The sequence below is a fragment of the Psittacula echo genome, assembly GCF_963264785.1.
Source record: "Psittacula echo genome assembly, chromosome: Z".
In the NCBI taxonomy this organism is placed as follows: Eukaryota; Metazoa; Chordata; class Aves; order Psittaciformes; family Psittacidae; genus Psittacula; species Psittacula echo.
In genome coordinates this window covers 31,321,651-31,344,650 of record NC_137742.1, presented here as the reverse complement: position 1 = coordinate 31,344,650, position 23,000 = coordinate 31,321,651, and the positions used below count along the sequence as shown (strand labels likewise).

Sequence of the window (23,000 nt, the reverse complement as noted above, 5' to 3'; positions counted from 1 at the left end):
GTTGTGAGCTTGGTCCTGCTCAAGCCTGCGAGATGGAAATACAGTGCCTCAGTGCAATAATAAAGCATATTATTGAGATTTTTGTTTTAATGGGAGCATTCTAGGGAGGCAGGACAATAGGATATCTTCAGAATTGAGTAGATCTATATACATATGCAGCTGTCTTGATTTCAAACTCAAACCCACAACTGTAGTCTATGTTTGAATAGCTACTCTGACATCAATCCATTTGCACCTGAATGCAACAGAGAAGAATTTGGCATGGTTTCTGTAGGTACTAAGTGATGGCTGACTTCTGAAGTGAAATCTCTCAGGAATATAGAAAGAAAGGCAAATTACCTGTACAAGAAAAAGTATTCAGAAGAAATAAAACTAAAATTGTCCTTTCAAGTAGTTGAAGTAGCTGTTTCTTTATTTCTGTTATTGCCTGTAAACGTTCAAGGGCCACATTTTCAACCGGCATAAACACTTAGAGATATGTTGTTTTTCAGATGGTTATACTAATTTATTCTGATGACAATCTATAGTTAGATGTGCAGGGAATTTGTATTATAATCTTAATTTCCAGCCTTAATGTAATAATCATCCAGCTAAATGTCTGAACAATTAAAAATCTGATTGATCAGACAGTGAAGAAGAATTAAAAAAATAATTTTTCTGTCATTTAAAGAGCAGAACAGATCCTACTTGATAGTATCCAGCTTATCTGCCTACCTTACACAAGTAAAGTGTAAAAAGTGTGTTAAGGTATATAAGATACAAAGGAAACAACATTTTCAGAGTTCGCTTAGAGACAGTTACATCTCTTCTGAAGCACAGTTTCGAAGCAACACAGAAAATTTTGCATAGAATAAAAAAATACAAATCTCACCTCTTTCAGATGTGTATTCTGTCTGTTAACTGAAAGGCAAGAGCAGCTTTCTTCTTCTTGACTTGCTCCGTTTTTTCTTCTTTGATCTGTTCTCTTATGACTATCACGAGTTTAAATTCCTCTCAGTACAGCTTCTGAATGCATTAATTAGCATGAAAGAGGCAAGGAGACAACTTTTAATCTTTTTCCTACAGTCTGCATCCTTCCCTCCTGATAAGCAGCTCAAAAAGTTTGTTATTTCTTCATTTATTACCTATCCTCTAAGAAAGGACTCAACACCGTTTTACCTCCCTAATCAGTACAAGCTGCCAGAGTGGGTTGACTGCTTCTAAATTCAAATCTGTTTTGATTTAGGGGTGATTATTTTGTGGCAGAGGGCTGGTGATTTCACATGTGTTTAACTATAGCTCTGTTTATGCACACTTTCTGCACCATTTAACACTGTGGAAACCAGTATAGTTGGAGCAGAACTTGTAGATGGACGCTGTTATTCCATGATAGAAGTGTTTAGATTAAGGCAAGTACAGTTTAATTCTGTACTGGTAAGCAGCTGCTGCAACAAAAAGAGAGTCTGTCCCATGGGCTGCAGAACTAACGAAGCCTGTGCTTCACTTTTGTGAATTGCCTGTGCTCATGCTACAGTAATTCCATTTACAACACCAGGCAAGAAGAGGCAGTCTGTGATTAATTCTGAGTCTGGGTACTGTGTCAGTTACTGCCAAATTAAAAAAACTGAAAAGGACAGCCACATTATGCTTGTCATTTTTCCCAATTAATCATTAATTTCCTGCCACTTTCTAGGGTTTTTTAAGTTTGAAGGACTCAAACTTAAAAACTTTGAAGTTTTAATTTATATTTGAAGCTGTGAACCTGGCTCCAAATGTGGTTGAAAATGGCTGACAGATTCAAAAGTTTACAGGAAAGAACAGCGAGTGTGAGGGATCAACAACCATTTCCCTAGGAAATCAAATGAGAAGTCTTAACATCAATGTTCTTAGCTAGAGCAGGGCTGGGAACAGCCAGACCATTTTCCTGCTTCTATGCTTTGCCTAATTATGGTACAAATCTGATCTGGTTTTGGATATTTTTTCATGGTGGCGCCCAGGGTGACAGTGACAGGACCAGAGGCCGTGGGTGCAGACTGAAATACAGGAGGTGCCCTCTGAATATCTGGAGACACTTTTCTACCATGAGGGTGACTGAGCCCTGGCGAAGGTTGCCCAGAGAGGCTGGAGACTCTCCTGCCTCTGAGATACTCAAAAGCCGTCTGGACATGCTGCTGAGCAATGGGATTCAGTTGATCATGCTGGAGCAAGGGCTTTGGATGGCATGGCCTGCAGAGAGCCCTTTCAACCTCGGTCATTGCGTGATTAACACCAGAAGGATCTAATTGTTTTTGCTAGACCCATTAAAGTGTGAAACAACACATTTTTTGCAGAGGGAAAAATAACAGGAGGAAGAATGATAAACATTAGTAAGGAGCATAAACTTGCTTATTTGACCAAATGTTTCATTGTTGCTCTGATATTATCCCAAATGAATTCAATAGAGTTTTGAAAGTAAAGGAGATACAGAGAAAGTTTCTGTAGATACCCATGTCTGTAAAACAGTAAGTGTATGCCATCAAGTCTATTAAGTTCCCAAGCAAATGTACCTTCTGTAACACTCTGAAAATCTAATAGTGTTTATCATAAATCATCTGTTTTCCTGAAGAAAAGCTTCACTTCTGGGAGAGGATGATGGATACTTTTTGTTCTAGTCAGAATCAAACTTCAGACCTACAGAAAATCCATGTGATACCAGAATCATTGTCTGCCCTTCCTTGCCTCCAGCGCTGGCAGGGATGGGGCAAAATGTCAATATTTTATATTTGACTGGGTATTTTGTGTTCTGAATGAATCTTTTGTTAATAGTATAACAAGGAAGGAAAAAAAAGAACAACTTTGTCATGGATATGTGGTGCCATCTGGTATGTAGATATACAATGATGCTATTGAAGAATTGGATGGAGAATACCATGTCCTGGTCCTAATCTCAGTTTTTTCTACAAAACCTTATTTCTCCAAGGCAGTGCTGCTAGCTCTGTCAGTGCTTTAATTTTGAGTTTAATGGAAATTTCAATGGAAAGTCTCAAGTATTTCAGTGCTAAATCTACATTAACAGTAACAGAGTACTGTAGGAGTGAATAACGATATTATATGCTTTCAGCTGATGCTGTAGATCCTCATTTCTCCATGGTTTGGTGATTTACTTTAAAGTAGGTATTATCTGGCTTCCAGGGCTGACCAGTTCTACTAGAGGCCTGATTTGGAGCTTTTTGAGAAGAAGCTATTCCTCAAATTGCTGCTACCTCAACTGAGGCATCTCCAGGAAGCAACATGTTGTCCTTTGAACTGCCTTGTACAGGCACCATTAATACGTTACCATCCTGAAAGACCAGTTCACGAAACTAAGTTTCTTCTCAAATGATTTCTAAGTGAAACTGTGGTCATTAGTGTCAGACCCATCTCTCTTTGCTCCATCTGTGAACAAAGTACAGTAAAGAAAGAGTAGTAGTCTTAATCCTCTAGTAGCTATGCCAAGAGGATGCAATGACTGCAGTATTCCTGCATCTTGTTTTTCCAAAGAAAAAGGATTGAGTAGTTTTCTGGCAGTGTTTTTCTGCTGCTACTTTGTCCACAGTTGACTGGAGGTTCTGAGGCCAGCAGATTGTTCAGATTTATGGGACTGTTTCTATGAGATGAAAGATAACCAACCATGGGTGAGAACCTTTTGGATGCAGTTGGGTACTATCAAGGTGAGGCAGAGCTATGACTTTCCTTGCATGTGATTTCAGGAGGCCATACCTGGATACAAGAGAATGATGGTGCTTTCTGAAGCCTCACAGTCCTGTTTAGCCCAGTGAGTGGCTAACTGGTTTAGGGTGAGAAACTCCTTGCAGGTAAGCTCCTGATTTAGGTCTCTAAGACCATCTCAGAAGCTCTTTGTTTGGAGAAAGTGAATATAGGCAACACTGACTACATCATTAGCAGCTTGGAACAAAACAGCCCTTTGCAAATAATTCCTACAGCAATAGTCCAGTGAAACTCAACCTGGAATATTGCTGCTACAGCTGAAGTAAAAGCAATCCCAAAAGTAATGTGAACACTAAGACTTTTTCTATGGTATTAAACAGATACATAGACATCAGCTGACAAGAGTGTCCGCATGACCCGTTCCATTTAGCAAAAAGGAATAAAAGAATGACTTTTTATGTCTCCTTTCACAGCATCACAGGAGCCTGTTCAGATTGGTGGGACCTGGCAAATTAATACTAACACTAGATGGTACTTCTGTGCTATGAAACAGATACACAGCCATCAGTTGTACTTGGTCCCAAAATGGAGGCACAGCTGTGGAGCAGAGAGGAATATCACCTCCCTTGATCTGCTGTATGTGCCTCTGTTCACACAGCCCAGGATGCCACCAGCCTTCTTTATGGACTGTGTCACATGTCAGGGCATAGCAAAATACAGAAACCGGTGGCACGGCTTGTAAATAATTTGTGTAAAGAATTAAACAGAAGCTCAGAGGTGGAAGCTACATCTATTAAACATCTCTCCATTTCTCCACCCTCCCACAATTCCTGTTTCCTTTCATTTTAGAAAATGAGGAGTTATTTTAGATTTCGGAACACTTCAGAAGACTGGAGAATAATACTTTCTAGAAGAATCTAAGTTTTTCAATTGACATGATTGAAAAATGTTTTGTCAGAAATTTCAGGGCCTTGTTACAAGATTTTGCCCACCCAGCTGTGTCCCTTCCAACACGTGTTCCACAATCAAACCCTCACGGTTAGTTGATTTATTAGTGGTTCAGCGATTTTCCTGAACGTTAAATTAAATTTTTGAAATAATTGGTACTCTTATGAGACAAGAAAAAAATATTTTAGATAAGTGAGTTATGTTAAATTTGACTTCACATGTCAAGAGTTTCAATGGTAAAAATTTCTGAAGTTCATAACTAGGGCAGCTATGGTATTTGTAATAGTTGCAAAGCTTTAAGTGCAATTTTTTTTTCCTTTTACTGTTTCGTTTTGGTTTTTTTTACAAAATGACCCAGCCTTTTCTTTCTTCTACATTTTCTTTTCCCCCGATAAAATAAAATGAACCAAAACACTGTGATTTGGATACATACTTTTTTGATCCTCATAAATCAAATATTTGCTCAAAGAGCCTCAGGATAGCGAAATGTGGGACTAAAGAGGATCTCAGGAAGTCATCTAGGCTATCCCACTGCTCTGAAGCACAATTGAATATATTTAGATTCTCTCTCATCTCTTATCTATTTTCTAATACCTCTGTTTTCATATTCTCCCTATAGTCTGTTTCTATGCTTAACAGGCTACAGTGAAGTTTTTTCCCCCCTTACACAACTCTGCTTTGCTGCAAATTCTATCAATTACTAATTATCTTAACAAGGAAAGGAACTAACTGTGTCTTCTTTATCTCAATCTATTATGGATTTGAAGGCTGTTCTCACGCTCTGTAAAACCTTTGTCTTCTAAATCAGACAAACTTAATTTCTCACACTTTTTCTTTAGGCTGTTTTCTTAACCCTTCTCATTCTTGTTCTGCTTAATTCTTTGCAACTTATGTACCTCTTCAAGTTGAAGCCTGACAAGCACCGTTATCTTCTCTATCTTACAATAGCACAGGAAGACATTTACTATTACTAATATAGGGTTTCATCTGGGATTCTTACTTGGTTTGAAGTCCACTGTAGCCTTATGCCTTCCTCTGTTTTTCATCAGTCCTTCTCCATTTTATGTCTGTGTGTATTGTTTTTTAGTTCTGATACTTCTGTTGTTCATGTAACTTTCCCCACTTATCAGGTTTATTTATTTTTCAGATTCCAGCTCTGCTCTTTAGAGTACCTGCCTTTAGCTCAAATGTATTTTCATGTACTCTTGCTTTCACATCCAACTTGTTTACTGAAAATACTGAACACTACTTCCCTACATTGAACATCTGTGATGATAACACCCCTTCCTATTTGATAGTTATGGCTGCAGTCTGTATTCGGGGTTTCTACCTGCTGCGTATATGTGTCATGTTCATTTAGACCACAGTTTCTCTAGTTTGCCTATAGCAGCCCTGGGGGACTGTGTTGAAGACTTGTAGTCAAATGCAACTCCAACATCAAAATAATATGATAATGGTTACTCGTGTGGTTTGCTTGTAAGCTAAATGATTTTCTTCCTCAGTTTCAAACATTCTGATCCAAAACTTCTATCATTTTATAAATCCTGTTTATATTGAGTTCGGAGAAAATGCTTCCATATCTCCTGAAATGCTGTAAGATATCCAATACAGTCACACTACTACATCATGTTATTGATACCTTTTGGTTTGAAGTTTCAGGAGATGGAGGGTAGAATAGGGTGATGTTGAGTTTTCTTGTTTAGTATTGGTCTGGGTCCCTTTTTCTTTTCTCTGTTGGAGCTGATCTAAAGTAACTAAAAACACAGCTGATAGGATAAGAGTTGCTCCTGCCATGTAGAAGCCTGCTGTGTAATCTCCAGTCATGTCCACGATCAGGCCTGGAAAGAAACAAATAAGGACAATATGACTGATGGAAAGCAGGCTAATATGAATTAACTCAGCAGTGTGATCTCACAAAGACAGTATGCTGACTACATCAGCTTTCTACATCATGAGTGCATTGAACATCACCCCATTATAGCATTTTTAAATTTGAACACAACTCACATCTCGTTTACTTTGCATATGTGAACTGCTACAGTAATAAAACACTATACAGTTTGAAGCACTTTCCAACCTAAACCATGGCAGACAATAAAGGCAGAAAAAACCTAATCATGCAGCTTTGTGTCTGAGTAGCCCCATGTTCTGTGGTGTAGCTGCCATCAGTTACTGTAATTTGGAACCAGAACAGTACAGCATGAGAGGTTAAAGAAGGAAAGGAGAAGCATCTGCTGGAGACACAGTTGGAGAGGTTGCCTGAAGCATTATGGGCTTTCCTCTTCATCATTTTACGAAGAGTCACAGATGTTAATAAAAAGAGTCTGATTTTAGGTAGTTTTAAGCCAACCAAAATACAGAATGCAGTACTGCAGCAGTATATGTAGTAGAATTGGCTGCTCTGTGGGTATGATGGCAGGTTCATTTGTGGGCTCATGAGGGCCACTTGCTTGGTCTCCCATTGGGAAGTTTGTCCACATTAAGTGTATTCCCTAGTCCCCATTCCAATCTAACGTCAGTCCTGTTAGGCAAAGGAGCTCTGGATCCAAATCTTTTCGATTTTACTTTTAACAAAGGTGGGGAGAGCTCAAGGAGCATTTAGGATTCCCTCCTCTGCCACACTTCCTTTTTAGCTTACTATATATACACAAAGGGGTCGCAAACTAGTGACCAGGCATTACATAAATGTCTTGTTACTTTTGTATTTTATTCAGATCTTCCCAACATGCTTCTGGTATTGTTCTGACTCAAATTCTCTATAAATCTTCCTGCTTTTTATTTTCAAAAGTGACTTAAAATGTTCCAGCATTCAGCCTAACCCATTTTCAACTATTAGTGGTGTCATTACCACAAAAGTCACTGTAGTGCATGAACAGTGGTCTTTGGATTAGAACTCAGATCCACATTTTACAAGTCACACTGGTAATTTTCCTGCCACATCATTTTGTAAAGTCTCTGCAGCTTGCAGCTTGTTTGTCTTGCATTTTTCCAAGATGATTTTGTCTCATTGCCAGCCCATAAATCCATGTGCTGTCTCATTGTCTACTTTCTCTTCCCACTGTTTTTATGTGCTGCCTTCCCCGTTTATTATATTGGTTAGCTCAAATGCTGCCTGAAAACAGCAGGCGTCTTTGTAATATTTTCCTTGAGGCACACATAGCCTCATGTTTCAAGCTGTTCCACTTGACCTTCTGTAGAAACCCTCCCAACAATACTAGCATTTATGCAACATCCTTAGTTTCAAATCTCAGTTTCTTCTCTGAAAGTATGGATCTGCTGCTTGTCCCAAGGTTACACTTTCATAGGATGACAATCGGAGTCCACTAAATGGGATTCTGTGGGATTCAGAAAGCAGGAACACCACCAAGTGAACTCTGCCGTTCTTCCCTGCTTTCATGTTGAACAGGTATCTCTAAAACCACAGATAAGAGGGGAGAAAGATATTTTGGAGAGGAGCTAAACTGACTTTTTATACACTTCTTGATCCACATACTCCTGAGGTATAAAGGGGGGAAATTTGGGTCCAGATACAGATTTTTTCACTTTGAGTGACCATTCCCCTTTCTTCTTGCAAACTGTATTTGGCAGAGTATCATCTTAACTTACCAGCAAGAGGAGGTCCCACAAAACCTCCAGTGCTTCGAATGAGCATGAAAAGCCCTAGAGCACTGTCAAAATCTGGCATGCCTACAACATCTGCTAGCACTGTAATATGAATGGCGACTGTTGTACCAAAGAAGAATCCATAGAAGCCAGTGAATATTGCCAAGGATAGGTAATTGTTAGCCAGTGGCAACAGCATCAGGGAAGTGCTGATCAGTGTAATTGTCACTGTCAGCAAATGAATAGTTTTGGTAGCGTGGAGATTAGCATACCAGCCACAGAGCAGCCTGCCTGCAAAGTCCGCCACAGCTAAAATGGATAGCAGTGATGCAGTCCACGAGTCGTCTATTCCCAGGCTGTAACTAAGTGGAACTAAAAATAAGGGAGGAACAAAAAAACTCATAGCAGCTAATATGCCAAAAACGGCATAAAGTACAAACTCCGGTTGTCTCAGAAGCATCCAGTTGAAGGTTTTGTGTGTGGTGGGAGACTTATCTTCTTTGTCTATCCTAGAATTACCATTGCCAAGTGGTCTCTCAGTTTCATAATGTCTAGCCTCAAGGAGGCAGCTGCTTGCCAGGGGTCGCATCAGTACTCCACAGACACAGATATTGAGTTGGATGCCACCTATGATCAAGAGGGCACCTTTCCATCCATATTGACTTATCAACCACTGGAAAAATGGCCCAAACATGAATGCAAAGACACATTCTCCAGCACTGGCAATAGCACTGGCCAAAGCTCTTTTCTTGGAGAAATAATGGCTCACAATGCTAATGGCTGGTATCCATGAAAAGGAAATCCCAAGTCCTGAAAAACACGAATACAAATAGCAGCAGTCAGATGCTGTTGAGGTATTTTGTGAAGGTGGAAATTAAATCAAGCAATGCTCCTACATTTGCAAAGTTGAAAACCGGTAAAAGAGAAGCAACATTACTCTTAGCAAGAGTATGAGCTCAGTTGTACTATTTGTAAGAGTCTATGTGTGGTGTGCGTTCTAAAAGAATACGTTGTACATCCAAACAAAAAAGCAGCAGTATGAGGTGTACACTTCTATATTCTTATTATGAAAAAACCCCAAACAACATTGGTTTGACAGGTTTCCCACTGGGTGAGAAATCACATGGCTATGTCATTGAAACTAGATGGATCTCAGAGTGTCTGTGCTGTTCTAATTAAGGCTGGTACTAGATCAGGTCGCTGGGTTAAGCTGAGCTGTGTTCAGGGTAGAAAGTGATGGAGGATGTGAAGGAAGTTGCTGTGTTACCTCTATTTGCCCTTCATTTTCTTGCCCGACTGCTTTGAGCATGCTTCAAACCTGCTCTAACTTACAGTGATTTTAATGGCTCCCTAGAAACTATTTGGCAGCCCAGGACTGCCAAAGGGCTCAAATTCCAGACATTTTGTCAGGCATCCAGCATGGAACTGGGAATGGTTTATTTTATTGCCTGCCAGCTTTGCTTCCTGTTCCAGGAAAATCTGCTGGCTGTTGGAGACAACTTTTTGGCCTGTTTTTACCTCTAGGAAAGAAAGGATTGGAAACAACTGAAAGCTTGCGGGCATGTACAAAACATAGATAATTTGATAGAAAGTACAAAATTTGGAATCTTTATGTTTCCATGTACGTCACCACTCTTTATGTTCTTTAAAACTTCACAGAACTCTTGGCTCTAAGTGAAAAATAAAACACTTTCAATTTTCTGGTTGCATATAATAAGCAGGTTAAAATTACTAGCATTTGATTATTCACCTTTTTTGTCATTGCAGGTTTATAGTGCAAATTCTTCTTTCCAGAGTGGGACATGAGGGAAATTACCTTTAAGGGGGGGATATTGGTTCTAGTCACTCATAAAATCAAAATAGAAATCAGATTTTAAAACTCCTACCATTAGTACCCCCAAATGAGGTCTCTGAGCTGCTGGTGAAAGAAATTCATAAAGCCGTAAAGTCATACCCTGTAGGAAGCCAGTTGTTGCATACATCCAGACCATGTTGAGTCCAAGAAATCCCAGTGTCATTCCTGAAAAAGCCAGGAGTCCTCCAGTGATCACAACTGCCCGATGGGTGTATCGTGCACAGAGTGAGCTGGCAACAGGAGCTGAATCAGCAGCAAAATAGGAGAAAGATAAATACGTCAGGAACATTAGGGTGATAGACAGGACTGAATAATCCAATAAAACTTCTGGAGGAGACAGGGGACGGGGGTGGTCAATCAAGACTTTAAAATTGGATCCTTGCTGATAGGGGAATGACTGTCCCTGTGGCAGAGATTTTAAAATGTATTTGAAGTATGTAGGTGTTTCTAAAGGGAAAGAACATTTCAGTGCCTTCGTTGCAGAACAGTTCTGCTGAATTCCATGTAAGGACACAACTAACAATATGACAGCAGTTTGTGTAGTGGTTTAGCAGAAAGCGACACCCCGTCATAAGAATCTCCAAGTTAATTTATAAAACAAAATCAATACTGATAGAGTATCATTGATATGGCTGGCATGAAATTTTCTGGAGAACACTTTATCTTCTAGAGCTTTGACAAATCATCTGTTCACAGAATTTCAAATGTTTTATAAAAGACAAAAATTGAGGTTTATTTTTACTTTACTATTTAGTTTCTTGAATTTTTATTTCAGTGGTGGCTTCTCTGAGCAGGCTGCAGGAACACCTCAACACATGAGGGCGAAGTTGCACCAGGTACAGATCTGACCTGGTACAGCAATTCCAAAGCACTGGTGCCTAGGCACTGTCTGGAAGCACCTGAAACGTTAAGGATATTTTTGCGTAATTAAGGATCAGTTGTACTGCCTGGCTATTTTCCATCAGTGAAACAGAATCAAAACCAAGGTCATCAAGGAAAGGCTCTGGGTTCTGCAGGGATAGTTTCAAATCCCAAGTATGGAATGTTTTTCATGGCCACTAGAGGGCTCCCAAGAGACCGGACAGCACCAGTTCTCGGCAGGGATTCGTGGTGCAGAGTCAGCTCCCTGCCGTTTTTTCAGTATTATGGAAATTGGAGCTCGGGGGTAAAATAAAATTCAGATAAAGAGGACCACGCTTATAAACTTAAGCAAGGGCGAAGACAATGAAGAAAAGGCGGTCAGAAAGAGAGTTTTTGTAGTCGTTTGTAGGGGCAGGTTTTTGTACATTCAACGTGTTAAGAACGAAGAGAATTTGGCAGCTAGGACAAGTGAAATAAACCTGGCAGAGAGCTATTAACGTCTGCAAAGTCTGCAGGACGTACACTGTCTGATAACAGGTAGCTGGCAGAAGTTGTACAAACCCCAAAAGTGTCTCATCAGCATTTATAGCTAAAATACAGTGATTTGGTAAAGATATAGAAAGCACACTGGAATTCAGTCATGGTCTGTAAGATGTAGTGGAAGGAATGAGCCAGGATAAAGCATATACAGTTGGAGAAACATACATCTATAATGAACAAACGAAAAGTAGACTCAGGATAACGAGAGATCAATGGAAGATCCTAAAGACAAGAGAAAGATCTGTTGTGGGAGCACAAGGAGAAGAAATAGTCAGAAATTGAACATGGGGTAGCAGGAGGAATAAAGAAGCTAGCCAATGAACTGGAAATTGAGAAGATAGGTAGGCTGCACAGTCCGAATGAATTAAGGGCAATATGCAGAAAACTTACAAAAAATGGAAAAGGATGATAATCACAGTGCAAAGACAAAGGTGATGGGAGATGCACATCAGTGCCAAGAGAAGGCCTATGTGTGTGATGGGGAGAATCATTGCTGTGGTAAATTGATCAGCCTGTTGCAGGTGCAAACCCCAAAAGTAGAAGCATGTGCTCTTCTTCCACACAAGACACAGAGCTGCTATTGAAAGGATCCAAATGGGAAAAATTAGTAATTCACTGATCATCCTGCACTCTGAGCCAAATGGCTCTGAAGGTTTCCCAGAGGAACATATTAAGAAAGGCTAAGCCAGGCCAGGAAAGATGCTCAAAGAACTGGAGGTTCAGACAATCTTCAGCAGAAAGTCTTCTGATCCCTATAAATGAAGCAAAGGCAAGAGAAGATAAGGAAAATTACCTTACACCTGGCTATGCAAATACAGTTTTGCTGATTTATAGTTGGTTGTTGTTGTTATTATTATTATCTCATATGCCTTATCCATGATACATTCCCATATAATGTAAACATATATTAAAACAAAACAGGACTTTGAGCTCTTTTATGCTTCTCTGTTGGCTTTTTTTTTTTTTTTTTCATTAAGTTCCTATGACAAAATAATGTAACAGTAAGTCTGTGGTAAGTCTATTTTTTAAACCAAATTGATAGATTCCCATTTATTAATTTCTGTATGAAAATTAATAAATCTGCAAAGTAGGTGGAAGATTAGGTTTTTTGTTATTTGTAATGAATTATTTCTGTCAGAATGGATCAAGCTCTTATACTGCAAATCAAGGATACCAGTTTATGGAAGTGACAATCTTTTCAAACCATGAGTTGATTTAGTTTATTACTTTGACTTTTAATTAACTCTTTTGCTCTTCTGAATACCTTTTTCAAAGAAAGATGAGTTTCCCATGGTCTTTGGATGTACTGCAATTACAAGCAATAATACTGATAGGTGTGAAATGAGTAGGATGCATGTAATTATAAAGTGTATATGCAATGAAGTGTCTTCACAAACAAAATTATTATAGCATTTATTATGTAAGGATACTTACCTATTACAAGTATGTACCTACATGAAAGTACGTAGAGCAGACTTCACAAATTCTGCACAACTCATGCCTGTACGTGTTTGGAATCCTCACCATATGGTGAAGGATCCTCCAGTTTACAAGGGCACAAATGACTCTGTAAACAACTAAAGTAAGAATCAAATGCAGTATGTTTGATATGTTTCCCTGCTTCATTTGGTGAGGGGATTCATACTGATCCCATAGCTCGTTGCCTTTGATGGGGATAGTTCATCCTCACTTCCCTTACTCTCTGCTTGCATGGTCTTGTCTTCTAGGCAAGGTCACAGTCCTTATGTCTTAAAACACTTTGAAAAAGTGACAGTTGCTGTGAGATCAGTGAAGTTGCACAAACTGGTTTAAGAGCTTGATCCAACAAGCTTTGCGTTTCTGAGAATTATCTCCAGTGAGTTTGATTCAAAGCCTGTAGAAAATTGAATCATGAGTCTATGTACATGAAGTTCTTTAAGGCAAGCAGGTTCCTGTGTATATACAGAGTCCTCATTAACTCATTTAATGTCTGAGGCATGGATACACTTTTATGAGAGGAAGCGAATGCCTATTTACTGTAGAGGCAGAAGGAGGAAGTGTTGCCCTTATATATTTTCATTTTGTGGGTTTTCTTAAGGAAGCTCTTCAAAATTTCTTGACATTAAAATGAAGTGCTAGAGGAGCATTTCTACCTACCTCCTAAATGAAAGATGGTAATAGTTACTGATGTGATCCAGGATGTGGTACTCGCAAGTTCATCAAAGTGCTGCTGAATTTCAACAAACAACAGACCAAAAGTCTTGAGGACAGCAACAGTGAGGCCCATCACTGTGAAGGCTGACGCTACCACAACCCATCCGTAGCCACCATCTGGTGGATTGCTGGTTTTGTCCTGCATCTTTACTAATTCTCAGATCTTCTCTCAGGATATTTGGCTGGGGTGATAGTGATGGTGGTGAGTGAGGATTTTTAAATCTGCAAATCAGTAGAAGAATCAGTGTTAAAGAAATTAATTACATGATTTCAGGAATGGCTTGCACAAGTCATTACCAAGCCATCACTTCTGTGATTTGGCTGAATATATTATGTGGGAAACACGCCTCAGGAGACAGAAGCCAGATAGATAAGAAAGTAAAAAAAAAATTAAAAAATATGAAGAGAGGAAAAATATTCAGGTAAGGAGAGAAAAAAGAAAGAAGCACACAGATGTGGAAATAGAAGAGAAGACAATGGGATAAGAGATTGTGCAGATGCTAAGATTTTCGAAACTAGTAGCTTCAGGAACCTCATCCCACTCACTTTGCAAACCAATGTATTATTTTAAACGACTAGGAAATTAAATGCCTGACAGGATACCACACTTTCTAATATTTTCTGGACATTGCAATAAACTTTACAAACTTCAAAGCCAGCAAAGCAGTTGTTAGTACCCATTAGCGTCTCGTCATAATTGTGTGCATGGATAAAGCATAATTATGTTCTCTAAGTTGCTCCTATGCATGATATCACTAGTATGAGAGAACAAGAGGGAGAAAAATAAGATTCCTAACCTGAAAAGTGTGGGAAATCTGTCAGCTTCAGTCTTCTGAGTATCCACATAAATGGAAATAAATGGAAGCTATTTCACTTATCTGCAAGTTTAAACCTAGTGGACTTTCCATTCCTTAAACAGCAGCCTTTCAAAGAAAGATTTCACTTTCCATTTGGCAAATACCAAAATGATATTTAAACCAGAAGAATTCAAGTTGAAGGTACTGACTATGGGTTCCTCACAACCTTGATATTGTATTTAATCATTGCACAAGTTTCAGGTATACTGCAAACCCACTTTTTCTGTTTGCGCTTTGTCTCTAAAATCCCAATTCTGAATAAAGAGTGGGAATATATAAATGTAATACTGACTCTTGTTGTTGCTGTAAGCCATGCTCTATTCAGAACCATGACAATAATTTCTTAGTAATTCCAGTGTAAACAGGATGTGTGTAATATCAAAAAGTCGTGTTCTGCATGAAACTGAATGTTACACTGGTCTCTGAGGCATGTATTAGAGAACTAGTATTAGATACGGTACTGGATATCTGAACACTACCTGTACACTATGAAATTTTGGATATCCCTGCCATGTAACACTATGGATACTAAAACTTTACATGGAAATATTAGATAAATCTGTGCTGTACAAAACTACTAAGGATTACCAAATGGTTAAAATTGGTCCCTGGCTCAGGAAGTCTTCAAGCTGCAAGTAGTCAGAAACTGGGAAGTATCACTTTATGCTTAGTCTAGTCTTAATCTTAAACATCTCCCTTTGGCCTGACCCAACATAGCCATTTTTATGAAGTAATTTGCAAGGAACACTGCTTACAAATTTAGGATCCTCAACATTTGAGCATTCACATTCTTGGTTCCAACATTACAAAGCATTTTTGCCTAAATAGGGCACATGCTTCATTGTGAAGGCATCTAAATAGGCAAGCATATATTACTAAATGCAAAACTGAGAGTGTATTTCCCCTTAGAAGTTCTGTGACAAACTCAGAGTAATCATGCAGTACACAGAGGATGCAGGATCTGGCTGAAGGAAACAATCCTACTCTTTTCTTGTTTCTTCATGGGCCCTAAATTCTGAACAGGCATGTTGTACAAAATGCAAGAGATCAAAAAAGACAGGAAGCAGCTTTGTTCTAAGAGAGAGAATGTGAGCTAAAGATAGCTTAAGATGTACTACAGTTAAAATTCCCTTTCCTGTATGCAGGTGGGAAAAAGGGAGAATTAGGGGAATCCACAGCATTAGAAACCATTCAGTACAAAGCAGCAGGCACTAGTCCCATGATCTGCTCCACTGGGGTACATGGTCTCAGGAGGACCTAAAACACTACAGCAGTGTGTGGGAAAGAAGCCATCAGAGCCTTGTAGGCATCAGAAGCAAGATAATTCTGCTGCTGTGTCTGGCTCAAACTCCAGACTAACAAGTGGCACTGGATATATTTGCACAAGAGACATAGCCAGACAGGTTTATCAGTTGCACAAGGCCTCAAATAACTTTCTGAAAATCTTGAAATTCAGCCACAAGAGACAGACTGCCTTGTGGCTGATGTTCATATGCAGGAATATGGTTTTCATTCCTCCAGGTTCTGAGTGAATTTGAGAAATTCATTTTATCTCATTTGCCTCTGTTTTCTCAGTTGTCAAGTGCAGCTAATGTTTTCAAAATTCATTAATTTTGTGAGGTTGAAAACATTAATACTTGTATTAGTGCTCAGATACTATGAGAAAATACAGAAGCTAGATCAAGCAATATCCATGTCTTCTGACATTGCTGGGCTCAAGTGACATGGTCATAATTTGCTTTGAAGCAATGAAGAACGTAGAAAAGGATGCAACATTCAGGCTTAAAAAGCCTGCCTAGGCAGAGTGATACTGATACTACTACACTCTGCACCGACATGCCTGGGCAAAGGATTATGATTTCTGCCACAAGACAGATGATAGAAAAAATCTTGCTACTTACAAGGCAGCACCCAGACTAAACAGGCATGATAAAATCTACTGTTTCCTGACACCACCCACCTCCCATCATTAGACAAAATCTTCCCTAGTGGGAGTATAAATCAGGCCCTACCTCTCACAAGACTTAAATGAACAGTCTTTCCTGACCACAAATACATCTTTCATGTCACACCTCAGAATTCAGCCTCTAGTCTCTTTTAATGATCACAGTATTACACGCAACTCCAAAATTAAATTATTATCTTAGTTGTGTGATTAATTAATGAGGTTATCTCCCAGGAGCCCTACAGATTTGAAAGCAGTGCAGCTACATTCTGTAGGGAACTTCTGGAATGCCTGAACAAAGAAGAAAGCATAGATGTTGCAATGGGTGGATATATTTCTCACACCATGCTCTGCCTTCTTCCGTCATTCACTTGCAAGTGAAAGTTTACTACAAACATGTAATTAGGAAAAAAACCCACCTAAGGTGCAAAAACACACAGGATTTCTTTTCGCTTTTGGCTAAGAATAGTAGCAAATGATAAGGTTTTAGTATCTTTACCCTCTTGTCCCTGAAACCAACCTTTAAAAGGAAAAACCTGTAGGGATACTGCCCTTCCTTTTGTGCTTGATCACACACAAGATCGCTCAAAGAATGTAAAGCCATGCCTAGAACCATTAGCATTTTTCTTAGCATCCCACCTCCTCCTACCTCCAAGCTTTCCCATGGCAGCTGGAATGAAGGTCCTTTGAGACAGAGGTTTCAACCAGAAAAGCCATAATGCTGTCATCTGCGCTTGATGTGTGCATTAACAAGAGCAGACAGCTCTGCCAGCAGTATCACTCCCCTTACGGCAAAGTTTGCCAGCAAGGACATGCAGGCAAAATTGCACCCTTTATCCTTGAGCTTTCTACACAAGCTACAAGGCACTTTCTGTGGCACTGGGGGTGTTCTTCAATCTATGCTTTCAAGTTCTCCAAGCTTTATCCATTTCAACGTTGCAAGTTTTACCAGACAATAATGAAAGTAAATTCTATGAAGCTTATCTGACGGCTTGTATTTTACAGTGCTGTATGAATTTGTGAGAATTGTTACTTGCATTAGTTGGTTCTCTTATGTTCCATGTTCCAATTTGCTTTTTTACAGAAAAGCAAAGGAGTTTTATACATTTGCTGCACACCGAAGAACAACTTGGTGGTGGAATCAATAGAAGACTTATTGCCATGAATCCTCGTCTTCTTGTTTTCATGCAACTCATACATTAGTCTTCCCAAATAACTTTCTCTTATAGGCTGAGTGGACTCCCTGTGGGCTGGTGATACTTAGCACTTTGCAGAAGCAGTTTCCCCAAGAAGACAAAATCAAGTATTATGTTTTTTCATGTTAGGGGAAGAAAGGTGACTTGTTAGTGGGGGGGTTGGTTTGGATTTCCACTACAAGCATGGTACTTTATTGTGGAATTGGACTTACTGAGAAAAAAAAGAAAATAAGAAAAAAAAAAAAAAGAAGAAGAAAAATACACTGGATATGCACAAAGGTACAAAGCCACCAAAGGCTGATAATGGAACAGGATCACCAGCTAGACTACCTTGAAGTAGGAACCATGCAGCAAAATCAATTACATAAAACTAAACACAAAGCAGACCTTTAACAAATTGACAACAGATTAATTTAATCCTGGTTTAATTGTTGTATTAGAAGAAAGATGGAAAGAAACACAGAAATAAATTAAAATTTATGCTGAAACTTGCTTTGCACCTGTGCCTTGCTACACAGACATGGAACAGGTTTGTCCCACCCAGATATCTTCAGGTCTTCATCTAAAACTCAGATATCTTCTGGTGTTCATCTAACACTCAGATTGGCTCTGCTGATGCTCTCATGCTTCAAATGCAAGAATCATGCTAGTTAATGGTCTTCAGACACAAACTCAAGGAAGCTCCTAATAAAATTCTCCTTTCACACATCATTAACATCATTTAGTAAGAGCCAGTCTAATGAATATGATCTATAACACAATTTACTGACAAAGCATATAAGGATGGAAATGAGGGGCTGAATGCTCAGAGCAATCAGTTTGAAGTAACAAAAATAAAGTATTGCAAAAATAAATTACCTTATTCAGGTAACCCAGGCTTGTATGGGATATGAAGCTCTTCTTTCACCTTCCAGTTACACATGAGTTTTTAATTGTCCTGCGAACCACCAGGTCATCTTACTCATTTTACCTTGTATGCACAGTCTATCTGAACAAACCAATCTGTCTCAGTCAGGATGTGTAAGCTGTCAGATTTTATGAGATTCCTCTCCTTCCCTCCCCAAAAGTCATTTGACTCCACCTACATTCAGAAAAACAAAGTTTGGTCCTGACTATACATTAAAGAAAGCAAAATCAGGGATGCGTGGGAGGAACAACAGAAGAAAGGCAAATTTTATAATATACCTGCACTGTACTTCTGCTAGATTTGTACTGCTGTCCGCAGTTTTTACTGAACTCCACTGCTGGGCCAACCAGAAAGTTCACATGTGTCAGCCAACCTTAAACTCCCTGGTGTTATGGGGCAGTTACTGCCAATGTTTGTTCAAATATTAAATTAATGTGTGGCTTCTCTATGATAGTGCTGTTGGGCAGACGTTGCCACAGCTGAGCCATCACATACCCTTGCAGCAACTAAAGAAATAATAGAAAGCTTGAATATGCATTCCAGGTCCCAAGCCTGCAACATGGATGGTCAGAACCTTTCTCGAGATCAGAGAAGTGCCTTTGTTGTGTGATTGGTTTTTTTAAGGGCCCCCAATCCCTTATATACCACCAGATCTTGTAAACCTTTTATCTCCCAGCTTTCACTGCTAATTAATTGTAACAGATTTTATGTTTTCTAACACTTTGCCTTGCACTAACATTGTGATGGCTATAGCTTGCTGTTGTAATAGTTGGGGCTAGGTTGTTGCAGTAGTTTGTCACTTTTTTGTAATCTTTTTATTTTAATGCTTGTGATCTTACCTGACTACTTGATCTGTAATCAGTGCAGTTTGTGTGTGCTAAGGCTAAGTAGGAATGTATGGACTTGTAGTTGACTTTCATAACTAAGAAACAGATATATTTCATATATTTTGGCATTCCTGTAGGGGGAAGTCAGCAGCTTTGTGTGGTGACATTCTAATTTTCTTTCACTGGAAGGATTCTCTAGGACTGGTTTGTAGTGCTGGAGAAATAAAAGCATGGCAAACAAAAATTATGGGGTAGTTTTTGGAGTGTATTTAAGTGTGCACAGCTGACAGAAAAGTTGCTGCCATCCCTTCTTCACCTTCCTAATACTGTGTGGGCTTTTATGCACCGAACAAGATGGGTAAACTGACCCAGCTGTGCAAACACTATGCTGGGGCAGTTCCTCAGTTTAGAAAAATTCATTGTGTGCCTTCACAATGTAGAAGGCAAAAAACCAAAAACGTCTAGGAACAAAAGTTAGCAGATGGGGCTGCTTAATCCAGACGAGAAATACACATGGCAATTGTAGCACAATTACTGTATTCACGCACCCTGTAGAACTGTGAGCCTAGAAACTCTGTCTTACAGACAAGCAAAGGTGACTAAGGTGGTGTCAATAAGGAATGGTAACTGAATTGTGGATGTACTTTAAGATAAAGGTTCAGAGCAAGTCGTCAGCAGTGACACTGCTCATGTCTCCCTTCTTCCTTCCTCCCCATGCTGGAGGGAGCTCCGTGCTATGCTGCTGCACAGAAGCCTGGAAGGCTGTGAGTGGAAAAATGTCTCTATGCCAGATTTTCTTATATGCTGATGTACATAAACTGGATTGGTATGTCTGCCTCTTTTACAGGCTTGCTTTCCCTCCTCGCTCCATAAGCCTGCATTACCTTCTGCAGCCCCACTATTAAAAAAGTTAACTATGTAACAATTGTATGTGCACAGATGGAAGACACTAAGCTATATTGTCCAAGACAGAGATGCATATAACAGCAACAGTGACAAATAAGACTACATTTCATACATAGTTAGAGTAGTAAACCAGATGGAGACAAACAGCAATCCAAATGGATTTTGTTGATCACAGCAGAGATGAAGCCTCTCCGGACAACCTGCATCAGTGTTGTACCACTCTCATTGTGGCTTCTTCCCCTAATATCTTATTTGAATTTTCCTTGCTGTGACTTATGACTTGGTCCTTCAGTTGTTTTCCTGTGCCTCTCAATGGAAAGCAAAAGACAATTCTTCATAAGCCTTCTGCAGGCCTACAGAGGGTTCTGAACACTGTTTTCCCAGTTGCACTGAACTTCTGAAAATATTGCAGTGTAGAAAATGAGGCATAATGGTGAATGAGGGAAACATAGTTGCTTGTAACTGCCAATCCTAGGAACTACTAAGTAAGGATATGCCATGCAATCAAAATCACAAGATTTCCATTAATAGTTTGGACCCATTTTTTTGTATTCATTTTAAATGCATGAGATGTGTTAGCACTTAGGAATCAGACATTAAGTCAGCAGTCAGTTGAGAAGAAGCCATTAAATGTTAATAACCTCAAAGGCTTTCCTTGTGTCTGGTAAAATATATAGGACAAGAGCAGTATTCATTCTTATAAAGATCCCTGGAAAGACTTCACTATTTTGAGTTTGTTACTCTTGAAGAATTTTTTGTTATTCCAGTACTACGTGGAATAACCAGTCAGTCCATCAGATTAGGTTTTATTATTACATTCACTGAAATTATTGGAGATTATGTGCAAAGGAATAATGTCATGGCCTCTCATGACTGTGGCTTAAAACCAGAATGGTCTTATTGATAGTACACTGAATGTTCACTTTCTACAGTCCTTCCTAATACATATTTTTAATCTTTAGTCATATTATTTAGTTTGGGTTATCCAGAACTACTGTAATGAGCTACCACCATAGCAGCTTTTGCTTAGCTGATGAAGCTAAAATACTATTCTTATAATTTTCTGTCAAAGTATGTAATCTTTATGCTACACCTGCAGCTTTGTACAGTACTTCTCCCTAATCATCTATAGTTTTTCTCCACATTTTACATTTCAAAATTAATTCTAAGCCTCTTTCATTTCTCTTTAATAAGGAAAAAAAAGGTAGATCACACTTTTGTGAATGCTACTTGCATTATGTTCCTGTTTAGCGTTTAAGCATTTTAGAATACTCTTAAGAGGGCTTTCAGGTTTCCATTCATACATTGGAGAAAACAGTTTATTCCAGGTGGCAAGAACAGTCAGTTCTGTTCAGACTTAGTTTGTCAGCTCAGCCTTCACTAAGTCCACAGGCTAGCTTCAACTGTAAATGCTTGAGTAAGCACAAAATATGTTCATAAGTACACTGCTACATGAATTATTTGGTGTGAACGAAAATGAGAATCTGCCTGGAACATCTGTGCTTCAGAGAATAACAGTGATTCATGATTAAGAAGAGATTATGCTTAAATTCCATCCAGCCAAGTCATAAAGAATTATTTAACCATCCAGGAGTTAGCTGTCTCTTGGCTTGCAGATCAAAATTCACTATGTTTTAAACAGAGGCTGGCTATACATGCTTTTTGAAATGCCTCTTTCTCAATAATCTCAAAACTGAAATTAGTGACTGTGTTCTCTGCTGCTGTAAATGGTTTCAAGTTCTTTCAGCCGTTTCATCACCGGATAATTTCTTCACTGATTTCTCAGTGCTTCTCAAGGCCATTTTTGAAGAAGATACAATACAGCTACCTACTGGCTGTTTATTATTATTGTAGCTTATATAAGATGTGGGAAACAAGTCTCTGGAATTTAGTTCATAATTAAATAACTGCACAAATGTAAAAGGCCAGCCTGCCATAAAAAGCCAGAGCCTGGCAAAGTCTCCTAGCAGTCAGCTGTGTTCAGGCAAAAAGGTAGACAGCTTTCGAAACCATGCCTCCTCAACAGTCCTTGGTGGTGATCATGCTTGTCCCTCCACCTGGAACTACCAGCTCTTATTACACACTCCAAAGCTTTTTGAGAGCATTATATAAACAGATAGTAAGGCAAGATAAAATATTGCCAGATTACATTTCTCAACTAAGAGAATATTTATCAACATGACTAAATCAAAATTACTGTATCTTTGGTTTGTGGTGTTAAATGATTGCTGATGGGTAGCCTGAACATGAATTGTGTGAGGATCATGTGTAGGAGAGATGTTAGCACAAGAAAGGACTGGGAGACTATTATGGAAGACATAAACAGGCTGACATTACTGCCAAACCAGCTGACACATGATGCTAAACCAAACCAGGTATGAAATGTAGGTAAGTGTGGAGAGACTAGAGGTCTTCAGGGAAAAAAAATAGATTGATCTTGATGTGATTAAAGAAGGAGAACCAGGGAGGTGACTCAGTTGCATAACTTTGTTAGTCTGATGAAGGAGGTAATTGTTGTGCTTGCATTTTGTGGAGATAGGATAGCTGGCAGTGACAGCTGGCAGGCATCAGAAGGGCTAAAGAAGTAGAAATCAAGTGATTGATTGCGATTTGGCCCAAGTTGTCAGTCTGTGCAAGGTGAGATACTTAACATATAAAGGAAGAATAAATGGCTTACATTTGGACTGGATTCCAGT

The 23,000-nt window shown here is 39.1% G+C and overlaps 1 protein-coding gene across 1 annotated transcript; it reads right to left on the bottom strand.

Moving 5' to 3' along the window:
- Positions 1-6,243: 6,243 nt before the first annotated feature.
- On the bottom strand, positions 6,244-13,811 carry LOC308232219 (monocarboxylate transporter 13-like; the record flags this gene model as incomplete). The annotated part of the gene is made up of 4 exons (XM_080638293.1): positions 6,244-6,452; positions 8,221-9,027; positions 10,172-10,399; positions 13,610-13,811. The coding sequence occupies 4 exons, from the start codon at positions 13,809-13,811 to the stop codon at positions 6,244-6,246; spliced, it is 1,446 nt and encodes a 481-aa protein (XP_080494419.1).
- Between the last annotated feature and the right edge of the window lie 9,189 nt (positions 13,812-23,000).